This window comes from Aedes aegypti, chromosome 1, assembly GCF_002204515.2.
Source record: "Aedes aegypti strain LVP_AGWG chromosome 1, AaegL5.0 Primary Assembly, whole genome shotgun sequence".
Taxonomy (NCBI): Eukaryota; Metazoa; Arthropoda; class Insecta; order Diptera; family Culicidae; genus Aedes; species Aedes aegypti.
The window spans coordinates 288,534,483-288,555,878 of NC_035107.1; the positions used below are offsets into that span (position 1 = coordinate 288,534,483).

The following is a 21,396-nucleotide window of genomic DNA, read 5'->3' on the forward strand; positions in this document are numbered from 1 at the left end:
GTGTTTAATTAGTTTTATAGTAAAGACGTGCGTTTAATTTGTTTTAAAATGTTCTTACTTGTACGCTATTTGTCCATGACTACTCGCTTATTGTACTATTTAAAACATGGAAGACAATTCTCGCGGAACATTACTAAATGACCGATGTACAAACGATAGATTCTCTCCTCTCTCGTTCTCTTTCGATTATAACAGTGGAATACTAAAGATTTTGGGAAGCTTTTCACTATAGATCGAAAGCCAATTTCCTTGACTAGCGTTTCATACAAAAAACGCAACAGAAGAGGTTAATGTGACTCAGCTATTAATAAAAGAGAAAGTAAAAAAAGAGAGCCTCTCAATGTTAGATAGGTCCTTTAGTAATGTTTCGCGAGAATTGAAATTACAAAATTCTACAAACAAGTTAGAACCTCCAAGAAGGAATTCGAATCATTCTACGTTTAGCCTATTCGACAACCAAAGTCCGAGCCCCCTTGTTTAGGTTTTCCAATTGTGACAGTGAAATCCGCCTTAACGCGAATTGTCAAATCACAAAAGTTACCCAGAAAGAAAACATGCGAAGCAGCATCTGTTGTGGAAAAAGTTTATAAATTTTCGGCATATTGAATGGTGAAATCTCCCTCAATCTAATTCGCAAACTACCAAGAGAGGCGGACATCAAAATGACCACGGAAGAACCTCGCAATCTAACGCAATTCAAGCGCTACAAAACCGACGAAGAAGGTCGGAAAACTTTCTCGTCCATCGAGCAGGTAAAATTCTTCACATCACCACATGAAGTATTGCGTGAAAGACTATTTTAAAAATAGAACTGCGTTGTAAGACTGCCGGGTAAATCCCGTACTTGTACCTAATTACAGATAAAAACGGAAGCATCAATCGAACGGTTCTACGATCGCTACGAACAGCTGGCAGCTCTCGATCCCTCGCTACCGAAGCTGCTGAGAACGGAACACGCTCGCTATCTGGAGACTTCCCTGGAGCGGTTGTCCTGTGGGTATGAGTGCCTGGACAGCAGCCGGCCCTGGTTGGTCTACTGGATCATGAATGCGGCCAGCGTGCTGGGGATCAAGTTCAACGACAGCTTGCTCAATCGGACGGTGGATTTCTTGATCAAGTAAGACTGAAAAGCTTGTGTTATTCTAAGATAATATTATTAAAATATGATACAGTGACTCGAACTCATATTGGTACAGGGCACTGTTTTCACATTAACCTGATGAAAAACTATCAAATCTCGCATAACTTATGATCTCGCATTAAAAGCCATTGTTAACCAAGTATGTAGCTTGTCGTTATACAACAATGCTACGATGAAGAGAAGGTCCTCCTCTATCTATCAGTGGGAAAAGTATGAGAGCTTCGAAAATGTTGTAAGGCCAAAACTTGGCTCTTCTGGAAATCGGCTGGAAAGTCAAGGAATTCCATTCTCAAAATTGCCATTTTAATATTGAGTCGCAAACAGGGCTTAGTTGGATATGCTAACTTTATGATTTTGCAAACCAACTCTGAAGAAGACTGGTTTAAGAGCTTTTGGATGACTTTGCCATATGCCGGAGTTTGTTCCGGATGCTGATTCCCCGGAGTAAGGGATCAAACTTCATGAATTTGCACACCACGTGCAAAGGACTGAAGTGTTTCCTGACTTCAATCTCAGAGGAATTATTGCAAACTAAGTTAGATTTTATTGAACAATTCTTGGATGATTTTCGGAGGAAGGTTGTTTGAATAGTTAAGTCGGAATTTCCTTATTGGAGAAACAATATTTTTAATCAATGTTTGAAAGGAAATATCTATCCTTCCTTGTTTTTTTTTAATTCCTTCCTTTAGATGATACCTTTCTTGATTTTTTTAGATATCAGATCAAAAAAGTGATCCTCTTTCTCCAGGGGTATCAGATATCCTTAGTAGTAGTAGAATTTAGTAAAGTATTCGGTAAAATCTGAAATCGCGATGTGATACGTCGCGAACTAGCTTTTCAAATCATCGACAAAATGCTCACTTCTTCCTGGTAACCATAGGTATTCGAACTCTACTGGTTTTCGGCCAAAACATCTGAAATCTCTAGAATCGTTCTTTTAGCTAAATCTGCAGTTTAAAATAGTATATGGACAAAAGGTCGAAAGACAAAACGTAATCAATCACATTTACACATTCAAAAAATGGATGGAATTGGAGAACTCGATATCCGAAAGAGACACTGCCGTAGATCAAGCTTTCAAAGACTCATGAACTTATTAAGACTTGATTTGCAGAATCATTAAGTTTATTGGGATAGGACGTGGAGAGATGAGCACCCCAAGGATAGACAGATTTTTGCTTAATTCTTCTTTATTTAAAATGACATGGAACCGTTTATATAACATGTTTTATATTTTCTATAAACATAGCAGGTTCTAAAACTTCATTGAATAAAATGACTAAACAAAAAATATGTTTTTCAGTTGGCTTGAATACGCTGCTGGGCAAGTTGAGCACCCCTTCTGGGCAAGAAGGGCATTCCCTTAATTAACATATTTAATTAAACTATCAATGGTTTCTCATTGATACGCATTATATATTCTGCTCCAAGCTATACGTTGTATACGTTTTGTTTGAGCAGAAAATTCTTGAATCATTTCACAATTTGGAGATATGAATGCAATACATATTTTATTTTACTAGAAATGGAAGGAAACAAACTGTAAACAAACAGCTCAATTTTATGAATACAAGCTAACCAACAGATGTAATGATGCTAAAGCATCTAGTCCAAGCATTGCGAAGTGTATTTGAATGATTTCGAAAGAAAATATAATGCGTGCTCATCTTGCCCTGACATGTAAATCTTACTTAAATCAAGTAAAGTGCAGTAAAATTTGTTTAATGATTTTTTTTCTGTATACACTAAAAGGCTTGAAATGTTGGATGAGATTCAGAAATTTGGAGATTAAGTGTTTATTTTCTAGAGTAATTGTTGCCAGAAAAGCAGAAGAGATGTTCTCTTTACCTTGTTTAGGAACGTTACCATTACTTCTTCAGAAGGTAAGCCAGCAGCTTCTATAGAACTCCTATCAACATTGTTCAAGGAATTCGTACAACTTTTTCCAGGAAATATGCCTGAATTTTGTTTAGGAATTTAGAAAGAAATTAAGTAATTTTGTATAAATATTGACTTCCTAATGAATTACTTTCTTCTTTGTTTTCAAATTATGGATTCTGACAGGAGTTTCATGAGAAATTTCTAAAATTTATCTTTAACTTTGTTCTAGAATTTTTAGGAAATTATTTCAAAATTTCTGTCGAAAATTGGTCAAATTTGTGAGACATCCACGTTGTTTGAAAAACTTTCAATTAATTTGAGAAATTTATATTAATACTTAAAGAAATTTCGTCAGTTTATCTTTCCGAAGGTGCTTTCTCCGAAACCCATTAATTTATTGTTTCATATACAATTTAGAAGTTCTCTAAAGACTGGGATTTTTCTAGCCTTCTCAAAAATTGCAGGCCATGGTTGCAGGTTGATTGATGAATTCTCATTATTTTCATTATAAAATAGACCCACAACAGCTTATAACTTTTTGAAAAATTGATCAAATTGGATGCATGTGGAAGCATTTGATGGCAAATTTGGTGGCGGAGATGTTCCGGATTTTCCAAGGTCATGTCTAAATCACATTTATTCTAAAAGTAGATGAAAAACCGAATTTAGTACTATACCATTTGATTCCACTAGAGTTTGTATCCTTTGACAGATACGCGTATTTCGAGGAGGAAGGAGTCGAGTCTAGTACACGACACTGAAGACGGCCTTACAGCTGAGGTCGAAATACGCGTATCTGTCAAAGGATACAAACTCTTGTGGAATTAAATGGTATAGTACTAAATATTTTTTTTTCATCTATTTATAGGTATTCTACTAAACAGCTCGAAGATTTATTAACATTTATTCTGTCGCTTGTTATTTTGTGTGGTGTGAAGTTCTATAGATGTTGAGATTTTTCCAAGAAACTAGCTCTAATTGATGATCGAATGCAGGTGCACGCATTAAAATTTGTTGAGAATCTTCCGAGATATGGCAATTTTCGTAAAACTTGTTCCGGAAAATATTATCAGTCACGTTTATATTCACAATATCCAAGGGAGCCTCAAACTTCAATAGATGATGCTTTCGAGATAATATTTAGAACCATTCGATACTCTGACCAATCTATATTAGGTTCCAGGAGCCCTGGTGGAAGTGGCCAATTTGGAACATGTGCGGTGCGCATTGATATGGGTATCAAATTTTAAGATCTTTGAAGGTGATGCTTTCGAAAGCATTTCCAGAATCATTGTCTGTTAGACCACTCTACATTAGGTTCCAAGTACCCCAGGGGATGTAGCCAATTCAAAACATGTTCCAATCCATGTGTTTTTTTTTTTTTTTGAGTTTAGGCCGGTTATAATAGCTAAACTGCAGGAAACAGTGATCGCACTGAAGGATTGTGCAGGAGTGGAAAACGTGACAAAACGTGTATTGCTGGATGCTTTTGACGTGATTGATATCCATTTGCTAGAAGTGATTACACTAGATCTCTACAAAGTGGTGTTTTTCCTAAGACGTGGAAAAGGTCATTGGTGATTCCAATTCCAAAAATACCCAAATCAACGAGTCCTGAAGACTACAGACCAATAAATATGTTACCATTATATGAGAAGATATTGGAACTATTGGCGAAGGAGCAGGTAATGGAGTATGTAAATGATAATGGGATAATACTTAAAGAGCAATCGGGATTCAGGAAGCACCATGCATGCGAAACTGCGCTGAACTTGCTGTTGTTGAAATGGAAGCAATCCATTGAACGTGGGAAGATAGTCATGGCAGTATTCGTTGATCTGAAGCGAGCGTTTGTTTATTCTGTACATAAACGATATAAAACGAGTGCTTCGAAAAACGGAGGTGAACCTTTTCGCTGATGACACAGTTTTGTTTGTCGAAGGGAGTAACTGCAACGAGTGTTTTCAAATAATGAACGAAGAATTAAAGTACTTCTCGGAATGGTTGAAATTAAGAAGGTAAAACTAAATATTACCAAAACCAAATATATGGTGATTACGACGCGGTTCCAAATAAATTGTGTTGGCGAAGTGCGCTTTGATGGCGAAAATGTGGAACGAGTGAAATCAATGAAATATCTAGGAGTAATACTGGATGAAAAATTGTATTTTTGTGATCACATCAACTACTTGATTAGATAGGCTGCTCAAAAATTTGGAATTTTGTGTAGCGTGAGCCGTTTTCTTCCGATGGATTCAAAAGTCACATTGTACAAATCAATAATCGCGCCTCATTACGACTACTGTGCATCGATACTCTTCCTGGCTTCGAAAACTCTATTGAAGCGAATGCACATTCTGCAAAACAAAGTTCTACGTTTAATTCTGAAATGCAATCGTCTGACTCCCCGAGTTGCAATGTTGAACTGCCTTCAATGGATGTCCGTTCGGCAACGAAAAGAATTTAACACCTTGGTTTTCATATTCCGTTTAGGCAAGGGGATGGCTCCTCAATATTTGACGTGTACTAAAAGATATGGAACAGATGTGCATCGATATGAAACAAGACATGCAGGAGACCTCATATTGTTGAACTGCAGAAAAACATGCACGCTAAATTCGCTGTTCAGTTCTATAAGGGCTATAGCTTGTTTAACCAACTACCAGAAGATGCTAAGCGAACCAACAATCTGCGGGACTTCAAAAGCCTCTGCTCAATATTTGTAAAACAGAGATCAATAGAATAAACGACAGAGAGAAATGGATGGGCATACACGGAAGTGGAGTCAGATTCAGAGATCTCTCATAAGCTGGTGGAAAACATTATCGAAAGATATCTGCTCGTAAACCTTCCATACTACAAAAGACGTGTATGGGTATGTGGAGGGCCATCCGAAGAAAATTTTTAATTTGAATAAATTTCTGCCTATCTCAATCATTTTGCCCTGTATGTTCTATCTGGAAAAATAATTACAATAACAGCTTGAATGTGATCACTACTTGAATTGTGGGTATTGTAGGACCGATTTGTGGAAATCAGTGGAGCTCTGGAGCTACCATGGGAAAGAGAGGGTTGAATGTTGTATGTCTGAATGTTGATAGATGTCCGATCAGACGGAAGAAACAAAATTATTGCAAAATGTGTTCCTCTGTTGATTTTTCTTTAAATCGACAGTTGTGATAAAACATGTACCGTTGTGAAAAAAGCCAAAATTCTTACAAAATTTGCAAATCCTATCAAAGACAAATTAAAGACCTCCATGTTCCTTGCAGTTGCCCAAACTGTTATGGCTCATAAGGTAATCTAGAATGCCGTGAAAAGTGTACTGCGATCTGTCAAACTTGGGTACCTTTTGCACTACCGAGGGACCAAATGCAGTACTACTGAGCCCGAGTGGGACGGACCTGATCCTATTGTGAATTGTGATAATTATTATAACAAAAAATAACAAAATTATTGCAAATATGTATCTATTACCAAAATATAACAAGGAATAAAGCTATTTTGATAACAAAATTATATCAATTTCGATTATTTTTAACTGTTGATAGAAATGTATTAAAATCTTTTTATGTGATTCTAGCCGGGTTTACGAATACATATGGTATTGGGTCCATATTAGACACAAATTCAATACTTTTCTATTATTACACAGAGAAAGTGAATGGAAATAGTGTATGAATAGTTTATCCAATAATAGATGACACCTTTAACCTTCATTACCTCTAAAGTATTTTAAATTTGATATATCATTTGATCTACCAACTTGATGTGAAAACAATGCCCTGTACAAATATGAAACTGAATCCAGTTCCTAAACAGCTATTTCCCTTTCCAGATGTCGCGGCCAGGATGGCGGTTTTGGCGGTGGACCGGGTCAAGATCCGCATCTGGCGCCGACCTACGCAGCCGTGAATGCTCTCTGCATCATCGGTACTGACCGAGCACTGAATGCGATCAATCGTCGAACGCTGAAGAAGTTCTTATGGGCCGTGAGAGAGTCCAATGGCGCATTTAGGATGCACGTTGGTGGAGAACTGGACGTTCGTGGGGCTTACTGTGCTATATCATCGGCAAAGTTGGCTGCCTTTTCGGTGGAGGACGAAGCCAAGCTGTTCGAGGGCACGGCCAGCTGGATTGCCGAGTGTCAAACATACGAAGGCGGGTTCGGGGGAGCTCCGGATTTGGAGGCGCACGGAGGGTATTCCTTCTGTGCTGCGGCTGCTTTGGCCATTCTGGGTGGAGAGGACAAATGCGATCTGAATGCCCTTCTTCGGTGGGCTGTGAATCGTCAGATGGCCTACGAGGGTGGATTTCAGGGACGGACTAACAAACTCGTTGATGGATGCTACTCATTTTGGCAGGGAGCGTTGATACCCGTTATTCAGAGCCTGATTGCCAGGAAGGAGAACTATCCAGAAATCATGAACACGGCATTGTTCAATCGAATCGCACTGCAGGAGTACGTCTTTATCTGCTGCCAGAAACCAACAGGAGGGCTGATTGATAAACCTGGAAAGTGAGTACAGATTCGTTGCAATTGGGCTGACCATGCGTACCTCGAATAACATATAAATGCTGTTTGGTCTTAGCCGTTATTTATTCAGGTTTTATTAAAGGTGCATTCTATCATAACAGATTTATCGAAGCATTGTATAGAGATGAACATTTGAGTGATGCAAAAAATGAAATTTTGGCTCCCCTTGGTTTGGAAAATATTATGATAAACAGCAGCCTACCTAAGTTTGAAATGATTCGGAAGAAATTTGACTGTGCACACGCCATTTGAAGTTTATAAGGAAATTACTATGGAAACGCCAACTTCTTGTGTTCGGCCCTCTTTCTCTCCGTCGTATTTTGTTTTAATGGAAAAGTGAACAAACTCTTCTCATATGAAATCCTTTAATTAATTGAATCCTAACATAGCCACGATAAAAATGTTTTATCATAAAAATGAAACGAGCTCACCAGTTGGCAATCCATTCTCGTTTGAACACAGATAACTTTTCGCACAACGCGAAACGGACACGATTGATCTTGATTCGTTTTACAAGAACATGCAAAAATCCCACACACTTCAATCTAGAATCGAACGGGCGGCGTTGAGTAAAAACAATTGTTTTATTCACTCTTAACTACATTGTATACTGGATTTTTAAGAAATGTACCGCTGTTGGATTTCTTGTTCCCTTTTTTCCTTCCATAACGTTCTGGTCAGCCTAATTACTATCCATTTAATAAATTGCAACGTACATAATTTTCCTCTTTCAGGCCAACGGATCTATACCACACATGCTACACACTGAGTGGCGCCGCCGTCGCTCAACACTGCGAAACCAGCAAACCGCCACTGATCCTGGGCCATCCAGACAACGAACTGCTCCCGACACATCCCGTACATAACATCCCTCCAAAGTGCGTAATCGATGCGTACAAGTACTTCCTGAAGAACGAGCTGATCGAAGCGGAACATACCAACGGCGAGTGGAATGGGGTCGCAGAGGACACCCCCTTGGCAGCGACGGCCGGTGCCGAGGTCGACGTGGTGGATGTGGAAATGAGAGAAAGATCTGTCGATTCGGAACGGTCCACTGCGAGCCGCAGCACGGTCCAATCGGATGCAACGGATTCCATGTCCGGGGCCACCACCAGCGGTACCAGCCAAAGAAGCTCCGAGGAACGTTCGGAGTCGATCGATTGAAGCGACGTCTGAGCGATTGGAGGAAAAGATTAATCGGTTTGTTGGAATTTAACTTAAGCGTTCGAAAGTGTTTCAGATACAAATAGAGATCAGGGCCTGATGTCGGATACAAGTTAGCTTTACTCAGCTGTTCAATACCTTAATAATACATCTCTGGTATAAATTCATAATAAATGACGCTATATTTATATACAAAAAAAAAGTTTGGAAACGTCGATCTTGGACACCCATCCCTTCTCCGAGGTCAACGCACTCATTTCTTCAAACGGGTGTTAAGATTTGTGGGCTTCGTAGCCGTGCGGTTAGTGTCACCGAGGCATTTAGCCGCATCGTGCTAAGGAGTGTGGGTTCGATTCCCGCCTCAGTCCGAAAAACTTTTCGAGAGGAATGTTTTCCGACTGTGCCACTGGGCGTTGCATGCTAGTCCGTTGTCTAGTGTGGTGCTTCCTTCAAAGGGCAACTAGCCCACTGGAAGCATTTACGTGTAGTGTCTTTAAAAAAAAAAGATTGTTGGTTTCAACGATGACATTAATTTATTTATTTATTTATTTATTTATTTATTTATTTATTTATTTATTTATTTATTTACGCAATTGAAAATGGTTTTCTGGGGAATGTTATAGAATCCATGTTATTCTGAGATTACCTATCGAAATATTTGAAGACGTTCACAAATTTCTGTACAGCGGTGAATCAGTGCTTGAACACGCTTTTCCTTTGCTTTTTTTGCTGGCAGTAGAAGGATGGTATTTCGGCAAATTTGGCCATAAATGTTTAGAGTGCCTTAGTGTCTGAGATATGTGGAATATTTTTGGTGGTATATTACCGTCAGTAGAAGAGTAAAGGATATCAACATACAATTTGTTCATAAAAATGAAGATTTTTGTTATTGAAACTTTTAGTTCTTTAATCAGAAGCATTACGTAAAATCTTTTATTTTCATATCATTGAAGTATAGTAATTGAAAGATGGATAGAAAACCAATCACGATTTCCACAAGATATAATCTATAAAATAAATAAATCCCTGTAGAGATTTTCCTTGAGGAATCTTTAGAGGAGTATCTGGAAGAATTTCTGCAGGAATATCAGGAAAAATCGCTTGAAAATAATCTTTGGAGAAGTCCTTGAAGAAATCTCTGCAATAATTCCTGGAAAAAGTTCCCTGAAAAATCCTTGGATAAATTCCTAAGGAAATCCCAGTAAAGATTTTACTCGAGGAATCACTAGAGTCATTCCTGCAGAAACTCATGGTGAAAATGCTAGAGGAAAAATAGAAATATCTCTGCAAAAAATCCTAGAATAATCCTTGGTGGAATCCCTAGAGGATCGCATGGCAAAATTTCAGAACGAATTGCTGAAGGCATTTCTGGACGTCTATCCCTGGCCACGATCACAGGGTTTGACGGTGCCAAAGTAGAAGGTGCACCATAATAATACCCGTCTGTGAAACATATCACCTTCCCAATACTTTGGCACACCTCCAACGGTTCATGATTTATCATGAAACGGCTGCATTCAGGCGGAGGATCTGTTAATACGTTTCGGCATATTATCAGGTCCTCTTCGAACGGAGGGACCGCCAGGGCTCATTAGTTACTTATAAACCAGTGCTGGTTGTTGATGTTTCAATTCGTTTACACGAGCTGTAGCATCCTTTGTACTAGTCAGCAATAGTGGTTAAGTTTCGAAGCTAACGTGTGATCAATCGTTTTATAATGCAACATAAGAATGGGTGTTTGGTGGAACTGTGCTCGTCGTTATTAAATTTAGTGATTGTGAAGGTGCTAATAGTGATTTTATAATAAAATCTATGGTGATTAAAATTTGAAAATGAAAGTGGAAGTGATTCTGATAGTTTTGTAAAAATATAATAATAATGATGTGAACTCTACTAATTCAATAATGGCCATATTACATTGTGCAATCATTTCTCTGAATATAAACTTATTGCCTAGTTGTGCCTAGTTCTTCAAACGTGCATGATAAAAACGTTAATAATGACAGCGAGTGCAGAAGAATGGATCGAAGTGATATTTTTACTGTAACTTTCTTGATCGTAGTGCTAAATCGTAGTTTGAATAGTAATGACTCAACAGCAACAAAAATAATGAAAAATTTCAATTGATTATCTTTTAATAACTTAGTAATGATAACAGATGGTAAATGGTAAATAATAACAAAATGAAAATGGTGTGCTGTGAAAAGTGATATAATGGAAAGTATATCTGAAGTGTATTACAAAAGTTGATGAGTGATAATCGGTGATATACGTGATAGTGTCGAAAATAAAAGTGTCAATAGTGAGTGATGAAATGAAATGGGGAATGAGGACCTTTTAATAAAACTATTTCGTTCTTCACTTTAACCACTCTAGTAGCATTTCAGGCCTTATCATAGTTTGATAGTAGTCTGAACTACTAGACTGCAAAACTACGGCAAGGGTTGATTGCTGCTAGCGTACACAGTGACCATTTGAGCAACATTGCTTAGGAACGTCTGTGTGATGAACGCAATAGAGGCTTATAAAAGCAAATGCTGGGAAGGAGCTTAGGGCAGATTAAGAGTGCCAGTACTACCCCTATCGCTACCGACAAAAAAAAAAAAAAAAAAAAAAATTGCTGAAGGCATTTCTGGACGTCTATCGGAACCGGTCAAGAAAATCCGGTTAGCGAACAAAAGGTCTTTCGGGAGAAATGTCTGGCCAAACCGGCACCCTGGATAAATCGCTGTAGGGATTACGGTGGAGATTATTCTGCATAAATTTCTGGAAAAGTCCCTGGAGGAATCTCCGAAAGAATCCCAGAAGGAAACTCTGAAGATATTTCGAAAGTAATTTTCGAAGAAATCTATGGAGTTTTTCCTGAAGGAACTCCGGGAGCCCCATTTGATCTGATCCCAAAATTACGATTGCTGTCAAAAGTTATAATTCCTGCGTAGATAAAAAAAAATACTAATTATGACTTGCTGAAAGATGCCAATTACCTATGTTATATATTTTTTTAATTTGACCGTTACGTAATACTAGAGTACCATTGAGTAGAATAAATTTTATGTTTGGGAAGCCTAACCAGGACGTTAGGCAACAATTTGTCGTTTCGATTGTGTTGTTAACACGGGCCATATGTGTTACAACAAAATCTGTCAATTTTCGACTTCTATTACTTTTTCTCGTCGCTCGCTTGCGATTCTATCCATCTTTTCATTTCATTACTCCCTTTCACTCTGAGTATAAGTATTGTGGTCACCGAAAAAAGGCAATAATTTTTCATAATATTAATGAATTCTTGTTGGATGCATCAAAAATGCTTGCAGAATTGTTTAGAAATTCCAGTGACATAATTAAAGGAGTTTATGCACGTTGAACCGTATAACAAAAATCTTCAGCTTCTTGAAAATTTTACAATAAGCCCGGAGGTTTCTTTGCTTTGGTGATATCCAGATAGCACCACTGCTATGAATCGCAAGTAAAATTGAGTTGATATCAGCTTTCAACATATCTTCTAACTATCGTTCATTTGCACTAGTAATACACTAGGTAATACAGCACGACTTTTTTTGTTAAATTAGACAAAAACACGCAAAAACTTCTTAATACATTTTCACCATGCCTACTCTTTACACATGGAACTGGTTCGCGATTTATGATAGTCCAGAAATTATTAGTTTCTCCCAGTAAGCTCTGTTAAGCTCCCTAACGAATCTTTATATCACAATTCTGTAAAGAAATGAAACAAAAATATGGAGGGATTCCCAGCATTTAATAAGAATATTAACAAACAATATCACTGGCTGTTAAATTTCGCAGATTGTTCAAGTTTTTTTCAATCTGTCTAAGTGAACTGCAGTCATGGTCCGCAAAAGGATGTAAATTTTGATCAAAATTAAATCAAATCAATACCAGTAGGGCGTCTGTACCAGTGATAGAGGCAATAGTAACGGGCTGAGGAATAAAAAATCGCCAAAAAATAACGGAAGGTCGTTTTTAATATCTGAATATGTCATTTGAAAGCTATTCTATTCTATTTCACGTAAAAAATAATCTTAGAATGATAATGTTAACAGGTGTTCCTATAATAGTGGTTTACATTGATTTCCCATTGAGACTCACTATTATAGAAATGACATACTATACTGCCCAGAAACGCATAATTGTCCCATCTAAATAGGAAATCCAGCAAACATGGGACTGACATGCATTTATGGGCAGTATAGCTCGTGCAAAGGAGCAAAAAAGATAATGGTTTCAGTTACGTAATTACTATTCCCGCACTGCATACTTCAGTGCAGGAAAGTAGGCCGTTTCATGACAGATTGGCGTGATGAAAAACAGCCTATTACGATGAGAAATTGATTTTCCGTCCAATATGAAAAATATCATAATTTGTAGAAGGCTAATTGGCTGTTTTTTTGGCTTCTATATCATTTGCATGAAAAATTGTTGAGAAACTTTAAAGCCGTTTTTGTCCCAAATAGTGTTGTTCCCCTTATATGGAAATTGCATCTTTTCACTCTTTTAATTGTTCTACATTTAACCGAAATGAACGAAGAGACTAGTTGATATAATGGCAAACGCGTTATTTAAATTGTATACTGTATGATTCTATTTTTATTAAAATTTTAAAACAAAGTAACTTTTAAGCAAACGTTGTATCAAAATTCAATAGTTTCTGCCTCAGACACTACTTTTCCTGAATGACAGTAAAAAAACGCTTTTTTTTTCTCCTGATATCTCATATTCAGGAAAGTTTCTGGCATTCATCATTATTCCAACTAAATACTAAACTAACTGATTATCTGTTATGAAATTGATAGAGAGTTATTTCAAGTTATTCCATACTCGGCGTCAATTGTTTAGTCCCGATTAATCGATCCTTTTTCTAGTTTTTAATCTTTTGCTGGAACGTTTTTAATCATTGGCTCGTTATTATTATTATCTATTATTAATTTAAAAAAAAATTATATTCTTTTATAATCAATTGACTTTAATCAATATATGTTTTCAGTTTGTCTCTGGTTGCTGCATTCTTCCATAAAAAAAACTATGGTATTTATATTCTATGGATTTGATTCAAAGTTAACCCTAAGCCGTCACTGAATTCAAAGGATAGTTTATTAACTACGGCATAAAAAATAGAAAAGGTCATAATAATATTGACTACCGCAGCACAGAAGAATTTTATCAATCGTCGAAAAGAAATCGACCATTGCAGATACGCACTTATGATAATGAACGCGAGATGTTTAAATTTTAGAGCTCTGATAGGAAACTATTCAATTCTTTAAACTGAGCTTTACTCTACAGGTTTAGCCTGCACTTAACCTAGATATACACTACCCGCCATAAGTATGGAATCGCATCATCTAGTATTGCAACACCTCAGTTGAATATTGCAGTACCCCCCAAAAAGTTTAGCATCACCCGTAAACTATTACACTAATAACGCAATATCTTGGAAACCTTACTTACTATAAAGCTGCGGTCTTCAGCAAAGTTGTTCAGAAGCCTTACGGCGTTCATCAGCTGAAATTTTTAATGCGCCATTTTGCCACTACGTGGCGCTAGTGTGCATGTAATTTGATTATATTTTAGCCGGCTCTAGCTCATGAACCTAACCACCTAGAATGTTCGTGTCTTCAGCAAAGTTGTTCAGAAGCTTAAAAGCAATGTGAGGCAGCACTGATTCGTTAGCAATTTTGCCGCTACGTGGCGCTAGTATGCATGTAATTTGGTCATATTTTAGCAGGCTCTAGCTCATGAACTTGACCACCTAGAATGTTCGTGTCTTCAGCAAAGTTGTTCAGAAGCTTAAAAGCAATGTGAGACAGCACTGGTTGGTAAGAAATATTTCTGTACTTATTTTTTAGTTGTTTAAAAGGCTAAGGGCTATTGAACGCAGCAATGTTTAGTTCGCAATTAAAATATTTTTTTTTTAGTAAACAGTATTGCATGATCAAGATCACCAAGAAAGTCCTCAGCAAAGTGGTAGAAAAACGTGAGAGGAATTAGAAGCACCACACTTTTGAAATTACGCGGTGCTTATATGCATGTTATATTAGGCAATTTCGATTACCTTGATGATCTGGGAAGTATTTTTAATAAAGTTAGCTACAACTACGAATGGAATTTAGAACGTGCAACATTTGATTCATTATTTGCTACACCTAGTGTGTATTATTCTTCTTCTTAGTATTAACGTCCTCACTATGATGAGCCTGCTTCTCAGTTTAGTGTTTTTTTTGGGGACTTCCATATTTATTGACATTTGTAAGAGCCATCTTTGCTTAAGTTTTTCAGCATGGCTTTGCTTTGTAGCCACAGACGTTACCATGTTACCAGTCTGTATTCAGAATATCTAAATATGTTTTTCCCGTGATCCTCACCACCCGAAATATTTATGTCTTACACCATTTAAAGAGTTGCAATTTTTAAGGATGAATTTTGCTGTTACATTAACAAAGGGCAGCTGAACATTTTAATCTTTTGATTTGATTCAGTAGCAAAAACCTCGGTTGTCTACATCCATGAATTTGATCAGGGTTGGAAAAAATCTTGAAATTCACTCTACAGTAGCCAAGCAAAGCAAATCACAGTCAGCGAAGCCAGTGAAACACACGCCCATCGTTGCTGTAGACAAAAAGCCTCGAAAATAGCAAAATACCTATTGCTAAGGGCTACCCAAAATTAGTGAAGAAAAATTTTCTACTTCCCGCTGCATTTCTCGCATTAGGTTCAAAATGACACTTATGATTTAGAAAATTCATGCACCCAAAATAGGGTACTTGATGACATTCATGTTTTTGAACTACTGTACTGGGAAGAGCCACGTGATTTTCTCGAAATTAAAGCCTACTAATATTACCATTCCCAGCACTGGATTTGATCTTCAAACCGTATGGCATAATATGATGATTCATATAGAACACAAACACACACTCACTAAACAATAGGGGTTCTGATAGTGTGAGTGAAAACAGTGAAGTTCATGCAGCGCGCGTCAATCAAGACAACAGTACGTACGAAGTTGTGTCAAATTAGTTACATCTCTAGTGTCGGGTTAATCACACGAGTTTTGTTTGATTCCATTTGGTGTTGAATTGAATTAAATAAAACACTATGGGTTGAAAGGCTGAGATTTAATTTAAAAGCCGTTGTACCATCGTTGCTTTACACTTGAAAAGATTCTCCAAGCGTAACATTGCAAATACAGTTTGTGTTAATCAATCTACCGTAGTTCGTGCAATCCAGCGCCACAAGCTAAGCGGAGAGCACAAAAGTAAAGCACGATCAGGCAGACCGAAAGATCGCGTTTCTAAAAAAAAACAAGCAATGTTATTAAAAAACGAACATGTTTGAAGAAATCTTCTCAGAACAAAAAGTTGTGGAAAAGAACAAATTCTGTAAACGTTCAGAAGTTACTACACTCCATGAGGCAAACGTTTCTACGCAAAAAATAGCCTGTTAAAATATGACCAAATCACATGCAGACTAGCGCCACGTAGCGGCAAAATTGCTAATTGCTGCCTCACATTACTTTTAAGCTTCTGAACAACTTTGCTGAAGACACGAACGTTCTAGGTGGTCAGGTTCATGAGCTAGAGCCTGCTAGAATATGACCAAATTACATGCACACTAGCGCCACGTAGCGGCAAAATTGCTAACCAATACATTGCTTTTAAGCTTCTGAACAACTTTGCTGAAGACACGAACATTCTAGGTGGTCAGGTTCATGAGCTAGAGCCAGCTAAAATATGACCAAATTACATGCACACTAGCGCCACGTAGTGGCAAAATTGCTAACCAATCAGTGCTGCCTCACATTGCTTTGAAGCTTCTGAACAACTTTGCTGAAGACACGAACGTTCTAGGTGGTCATGTTCATGGGCTAGAGCCTGCTAAAATATGACCAAATTACATGCACACTAGCGCCACGTAGCGGCAAAATTGCTAACCAATCAGTACTGCCTCACATTGTTTTTAAGCTTCTGATCAACTTTGCTGAAGACACGAACGTTCTAGGTGGTCAGATTCATGAGCTAGAGCTTGCTAGAATATGACTAAACTACATGCTCTCTAGCGCCACGTACCGGCAAAATGGCGCATTAAAAATTTCAGCTGATGAACGCCGTAAGGCTTCTGAACAACTTTGCTGAAGACCGCAGCTTTCTAGTAAGTAAGGTTTCCAAGATATTGCGTCATTAGTGTGATAGTTTACGGGTGATGCTAAACTTTTCGGGGTGCTGCAATATTCAACTGAGGTGTTGCAATACTAAATGATGCGATTCCATACTTATGGCGGGTAGTGTATAACGCATTTATCGTGGGAATACAAGGTTGCAACGATTTTTGTCTAAAATTTTTAATAATTTTATTCGTCATTTTTTCCAATGTTTCATCATTAGATATTCTGTGTAACTCATTAGTACTATACCAGGATCATCAAAATTTTATTTTGAATACTCTGCAGAGCTTTCTTCCAGGTATTACAACAGCTAGTCCATGTTGGTACAGCATACAGCATGGTTGGCCTGAAAATTTGTTTGGAGATCAAATGCTTGTTCTCAAGACAAAGTTTAGATTTTCTGTTAATAAGTGGATACAGACATTTTATATATTTGTTACATTTGGCTTGAATGCCCTTAATGTGATTTTTGAAAGTTAAATTTATATCTAGCATGAGCCCTAGAACATCATCTTACCAGTTGGAAAATGAAAATTGGAACCCCTCTTATCGTACCAACATGTCTACTTGAAGGTTTCAAATAAAGAGCTTTGGTCCATGTGGGAATATTCTAAGTTGAGTTTTGGAAGCATTAGTAGAAATCTTCCATTTTTGCAAGTATGAACAAAAAATTTCCAAACTTTTTAGCAATCTACTACAGATGACACAGACTTCGTCCTTTGGCGGAGAGGCCTGTGTCATCCGCAAACAAATATTTTCGACATCCCTGAGGTAACTCAGGTAAGTCATATTTATTTATATATACACACACTTAATTTAGAATGCCGAATCTCGGCTAATTTTAACCGAGATCCGCACAGCCGAGTAGTCGACAAACAAATTTCCTGGGATCTCAGCAAATAAAAGCCGAGTATCAGTAAATCGTGTTTCGTTGCTAAGCAACCTGCCAATTTGTTAGCTGAGTTTTGGTTAAAATCGGGAAACCGAGATTCGCACAGCCGAGCTCGCGAAAAAAATCTAAGTGTGTACATATATATAACTCAGGAACGAAGCATCGTAGAAACAAAGTTTTTTTTTTATGAAAATGAAAGCAAATTTTCTCAGGAATAAAAAAAAAATAACTGGAAAACAGTTTTCCAGAAAATTTTCCACCGTTGAGAAAATTCGTAAAGAAATGCCAGAAAAACTATGCTCCAACTCGTGGGACATTTTCAAAAATAAATGTCTGAGATGATAATTTCATAAGCTTTAATCGCTGAAATTTTTGAAATGTACTTTTTTCGTTATTGAGTTAAGGTACCGCGGGGCAAGTGGGTAAATGGGGTAAGTGAAAACAATTGATATATTTTACTGAATATGTGAATTAACATTTTAAACTCATGCGTAAACCTTTGAGGCCATTGAGAACATTACGATAGGTAAGAGATTTCTGAGATTTTTCAGCCATTATTGCATAATAGAGCGAAAAATAGTTAACCTGTCAACTGTTACTCCGTAACAAGTTGGCGGCGTACAATCTTATTTTAATATTTTCAGTGGAAAAAAGTTGCGGAAAATAATTTCCTGTACCACTTCTTAGTTGTCCTCTGTGACAGTTTCAAACTGCAATCAAAAAAAATTTAGAATTAATTCGACGTAGACCTAAAAATAACTAAATTTAAACACCGTCAATTTTCTTATCAGGTGGGGCAAGTGAAAAGTTTATCATTAGAGATTGAATTTGTGTTTTCTCTTTAAGTAGCCATAAATAAACATGGTTCGCAATTATCATAGAAAAACATAACGTGCTGATAATTCAAGAAACACTATACTTAAGCGTTAAAAGCTATTAGAAATCATGGAACTTCTCTAAAAGATGTTGCCAAACATTACAATATTAATATGTCTACTTCGGGCAGCCAATTAAAAGGAAGACGTTGACTGAAAAGTTGCAATATTAGAGAACACACGGAAATCTCGAGAAATGTCTATGTAAAGCTAGTTCAAAACATAAAAATGGTGTATAGGTCTATCCACATAAAAAAAAATTCTAAATACGTTATTGAAGGATTCCGTTTGATTTCTCCCGAAGAATTATCCGACTTTCTCAAAAACAAATAACGAGCGGTGGAAATTCTACAGAGCGGAAATGCAATTGCTGTCCTATAATGTAAGAACTAACATTGGAAATGTTGCAGTTATAATGTTGTCGAATCATTTCAACTAACATAACTGAACAGAAGAAAATTCAAGTGAAAAGAATAACATTTTCTTTGTTCACATGTTACTTATGTTATTGTTCATTGGGAAGCCTTAACAAATGTTAAAGCTAATAGAAATCATGAATATAACTGTTTGTTTTTGAATTTATTGTTCAAAACAGTAAACTTTTCACTTGCCCCACTTTTGAGGCAAGTGAAAAGTAAGGAGACATTTTTCAAAAACTTTTTCTGTATTTTTTTCTTCAATTTTTCATAAAAATCAATTTCAGCATGCTGCTTATATTTGGTGAGAGTCAAGCTAAAAAATATACACGACCTCATTTGTTTCAATTTAAAGTCTCTAGAATTTGAAGAATCTCAACTATGCGAATTCCATTACCCACTTGCCCCACGGTACCTTATGGCCAATTTTGTAAAGAATGTGCAAATGTGCCATTTTGAGCCTTTTCTTTGAAAAATCATAACTCAAAAAAGAAGCATTGTAGAAACAAAGTTTTTTTTTATGAAAATGAAAGCAAATTTTCTCAGAAATAAAAAAAAAATAACTGGAAACAGTTTTCCACAAAATTTTCCACCGTTGAGAAAATTCGTGAAGAAGAGCCGGAAAAACTATGTTCCAATTAGTGGAAAACTTTCAAAAATATATTTTTGAGAAGGTAATTTCATAAGCTTTAATCGCTGAAATTTTTGAAATGTACTTTTTTTTCGTTTTTGAGTTATGGCCAATTTTGTGGAAAATGATCATTCTGTGACTATTTTTATTTCTGAGTGTGCAATTATTTCAGATTAGAACATTTAAACAGCAATCGGCCACGTGGTCGATTGAGTGTGGATAGTGCATACATTTAGGCGCAAAAAAAGTTAATTTCACAATTTTTTGTTTAATTACTTTCTAAAAAAGTTTACAATAAATAAACATAATGCTTAACATTCACTTAGGTTTACCATAGGGTAGTTGTTTCAACGGCTTTTTTCCCTCGAAAACCTTATAAAGTTAAACTAAAGCAGAAGAACTATTTCTTCTCCCCTTCAATATTTTCACTGTTTGAGGGGGGTGGTGACACAAAAGAAAATTAATATTTGTACCAGCCTTATTGATGGATAATAATTGACCAAACCATACCGTGAGATTCAGTTATTTCGAAAAGAACAAAAATCCTACCCGAATATGATATGTGCCAGTTCCTTCTGGAACAGGTTCAAGGTGCAATTGTGCCCAGAATTGCCATACTCACAAAAAAAAGTTTAATGGTTTCAGTCTAGAGTTCCTTATCTTTCATTTGAAGCTAAGAGTACAAAAATCAATCCAAAAATAGATTTTTAAGAGCATTTCAAAGTCATGGGTCATTTATGACCTTTAATACATAATGCGTCACTTTTTTTGTAGTGCCGCTCTTAGGAAGGTTAACATAACAAAAATATCATAAAAAATGTTATCTTTCAAACAAAAATCGGCATTTGAGAATAAGCAGGTTTTTTTTTTGCTTCATTGTGAACTGTTGGCTATTCACGTGTGAAAGTGCTAGTGTTAAGCTGAGAAGCAGACTCTATCCCAGCGGGAACGTAACGCCAAGATGAAGAAGAAGAACCGTCAGCGGACAGCTGTTGAAATCTACGCTCTTGATCTGAGTAGGTAGTGTTCAAATTCAAATCTCCAGCGTGGTTTTACCAACGGCTCGCGACGTCGCGACGCGATGGACGCAAGCACCGTTATAAATCTGTTAACTAAATTTTGAAATAGTATTATCCTTTGCTAGTATAATTTGCACCTATGGATATGAGAAATAACATAAAAAAAATAAACAAAACAACCAGTGTCTTAAACCAACAAACTGCAATATCTTGCGTTCTAACTGGAACTTTCAATTTTAATTACAATCCAATCAAAGCGCACCGAGAAAGTCAATCACCGCCGCCGCAGTTCAAAATTTGCCTTGAACTCTTCACCATCGCTCAGCATAACTCTACATTACATTTCGCTCTCACTCTCCCAAACTAGTTGCACAATCTCTACAAACTTGCATCACGCACACCATCATCCGGCTTGCTTGTGGTGGTGACATCTCTCAAGAAAAATTTTCACCCCGTGCAGTACTAGATTTAATAAAATGTGATGGTGGAAAACACACAATTTCCCCTCCCTGTTGTGTGTGCACACATAAAAATCGTGCCAGTGTGGGTGCGGTGGGGTCGAGCTTTCACCAACACCACCGCAGTGGCCCCCTGTTTACAAACGCTTTTCTCTACACACTCGGGTCCGAAGTCGTTCGAACCAAGCCGAGGAAACTAT

General features: G+C 37.0%; 1 protein-coding gene across 1 annotated transcript; it reads left to right on the forward strand.

Annotated features, from left to right (window-relative positions):
• Window positions 1-516: 516 nt before the first annotated feature.
• On the forward strand, window positions 517-8,925 carry LOC5565594 (protein farnesyltransferase subunit beta). Its single transcript, XM_001649913.2, has 4 exons — window positions 517-752; window positions 861-1,117; window positions 6,861-7,541; window positions 8,294-8,925. Exons 1-4 carry the CDS (start codon window positions 663-665, stop codon window positions 8,721-8,723), a joined length of 1,458 nt encoding a protein of 485 aa, XP_001649963.1. The 5' UTR covers window positions 517-662; the 3' UTR covers window positions 8,724-8,925.
• Window positions 8,926-21,396: the final 12,471 nt, after the last annotated feature.

Coding starts and splice junctions, on each gene's coding strand:
- LOC5565594 (XM_001649913.2), top strand. CDS start 663: ATGACCACGGAAGAACCTCGCAATCTAACGCAATTCAAGCGCTACAAA. Junction 1,118..6,860: donor ACGGTGGATTTCTTGATCAA/GTAAGACTGAAA, acceptor TTCCCTTTCCAG/ATGTCGCGGCCAGGATGGCG. Junction 7,542..8,293: donor CTGATTGATAAACCTGGAAA/GTGAGTACAGAT, acceptor TTCCTCTTTCAG/GCCAACGGATCTATACCACA.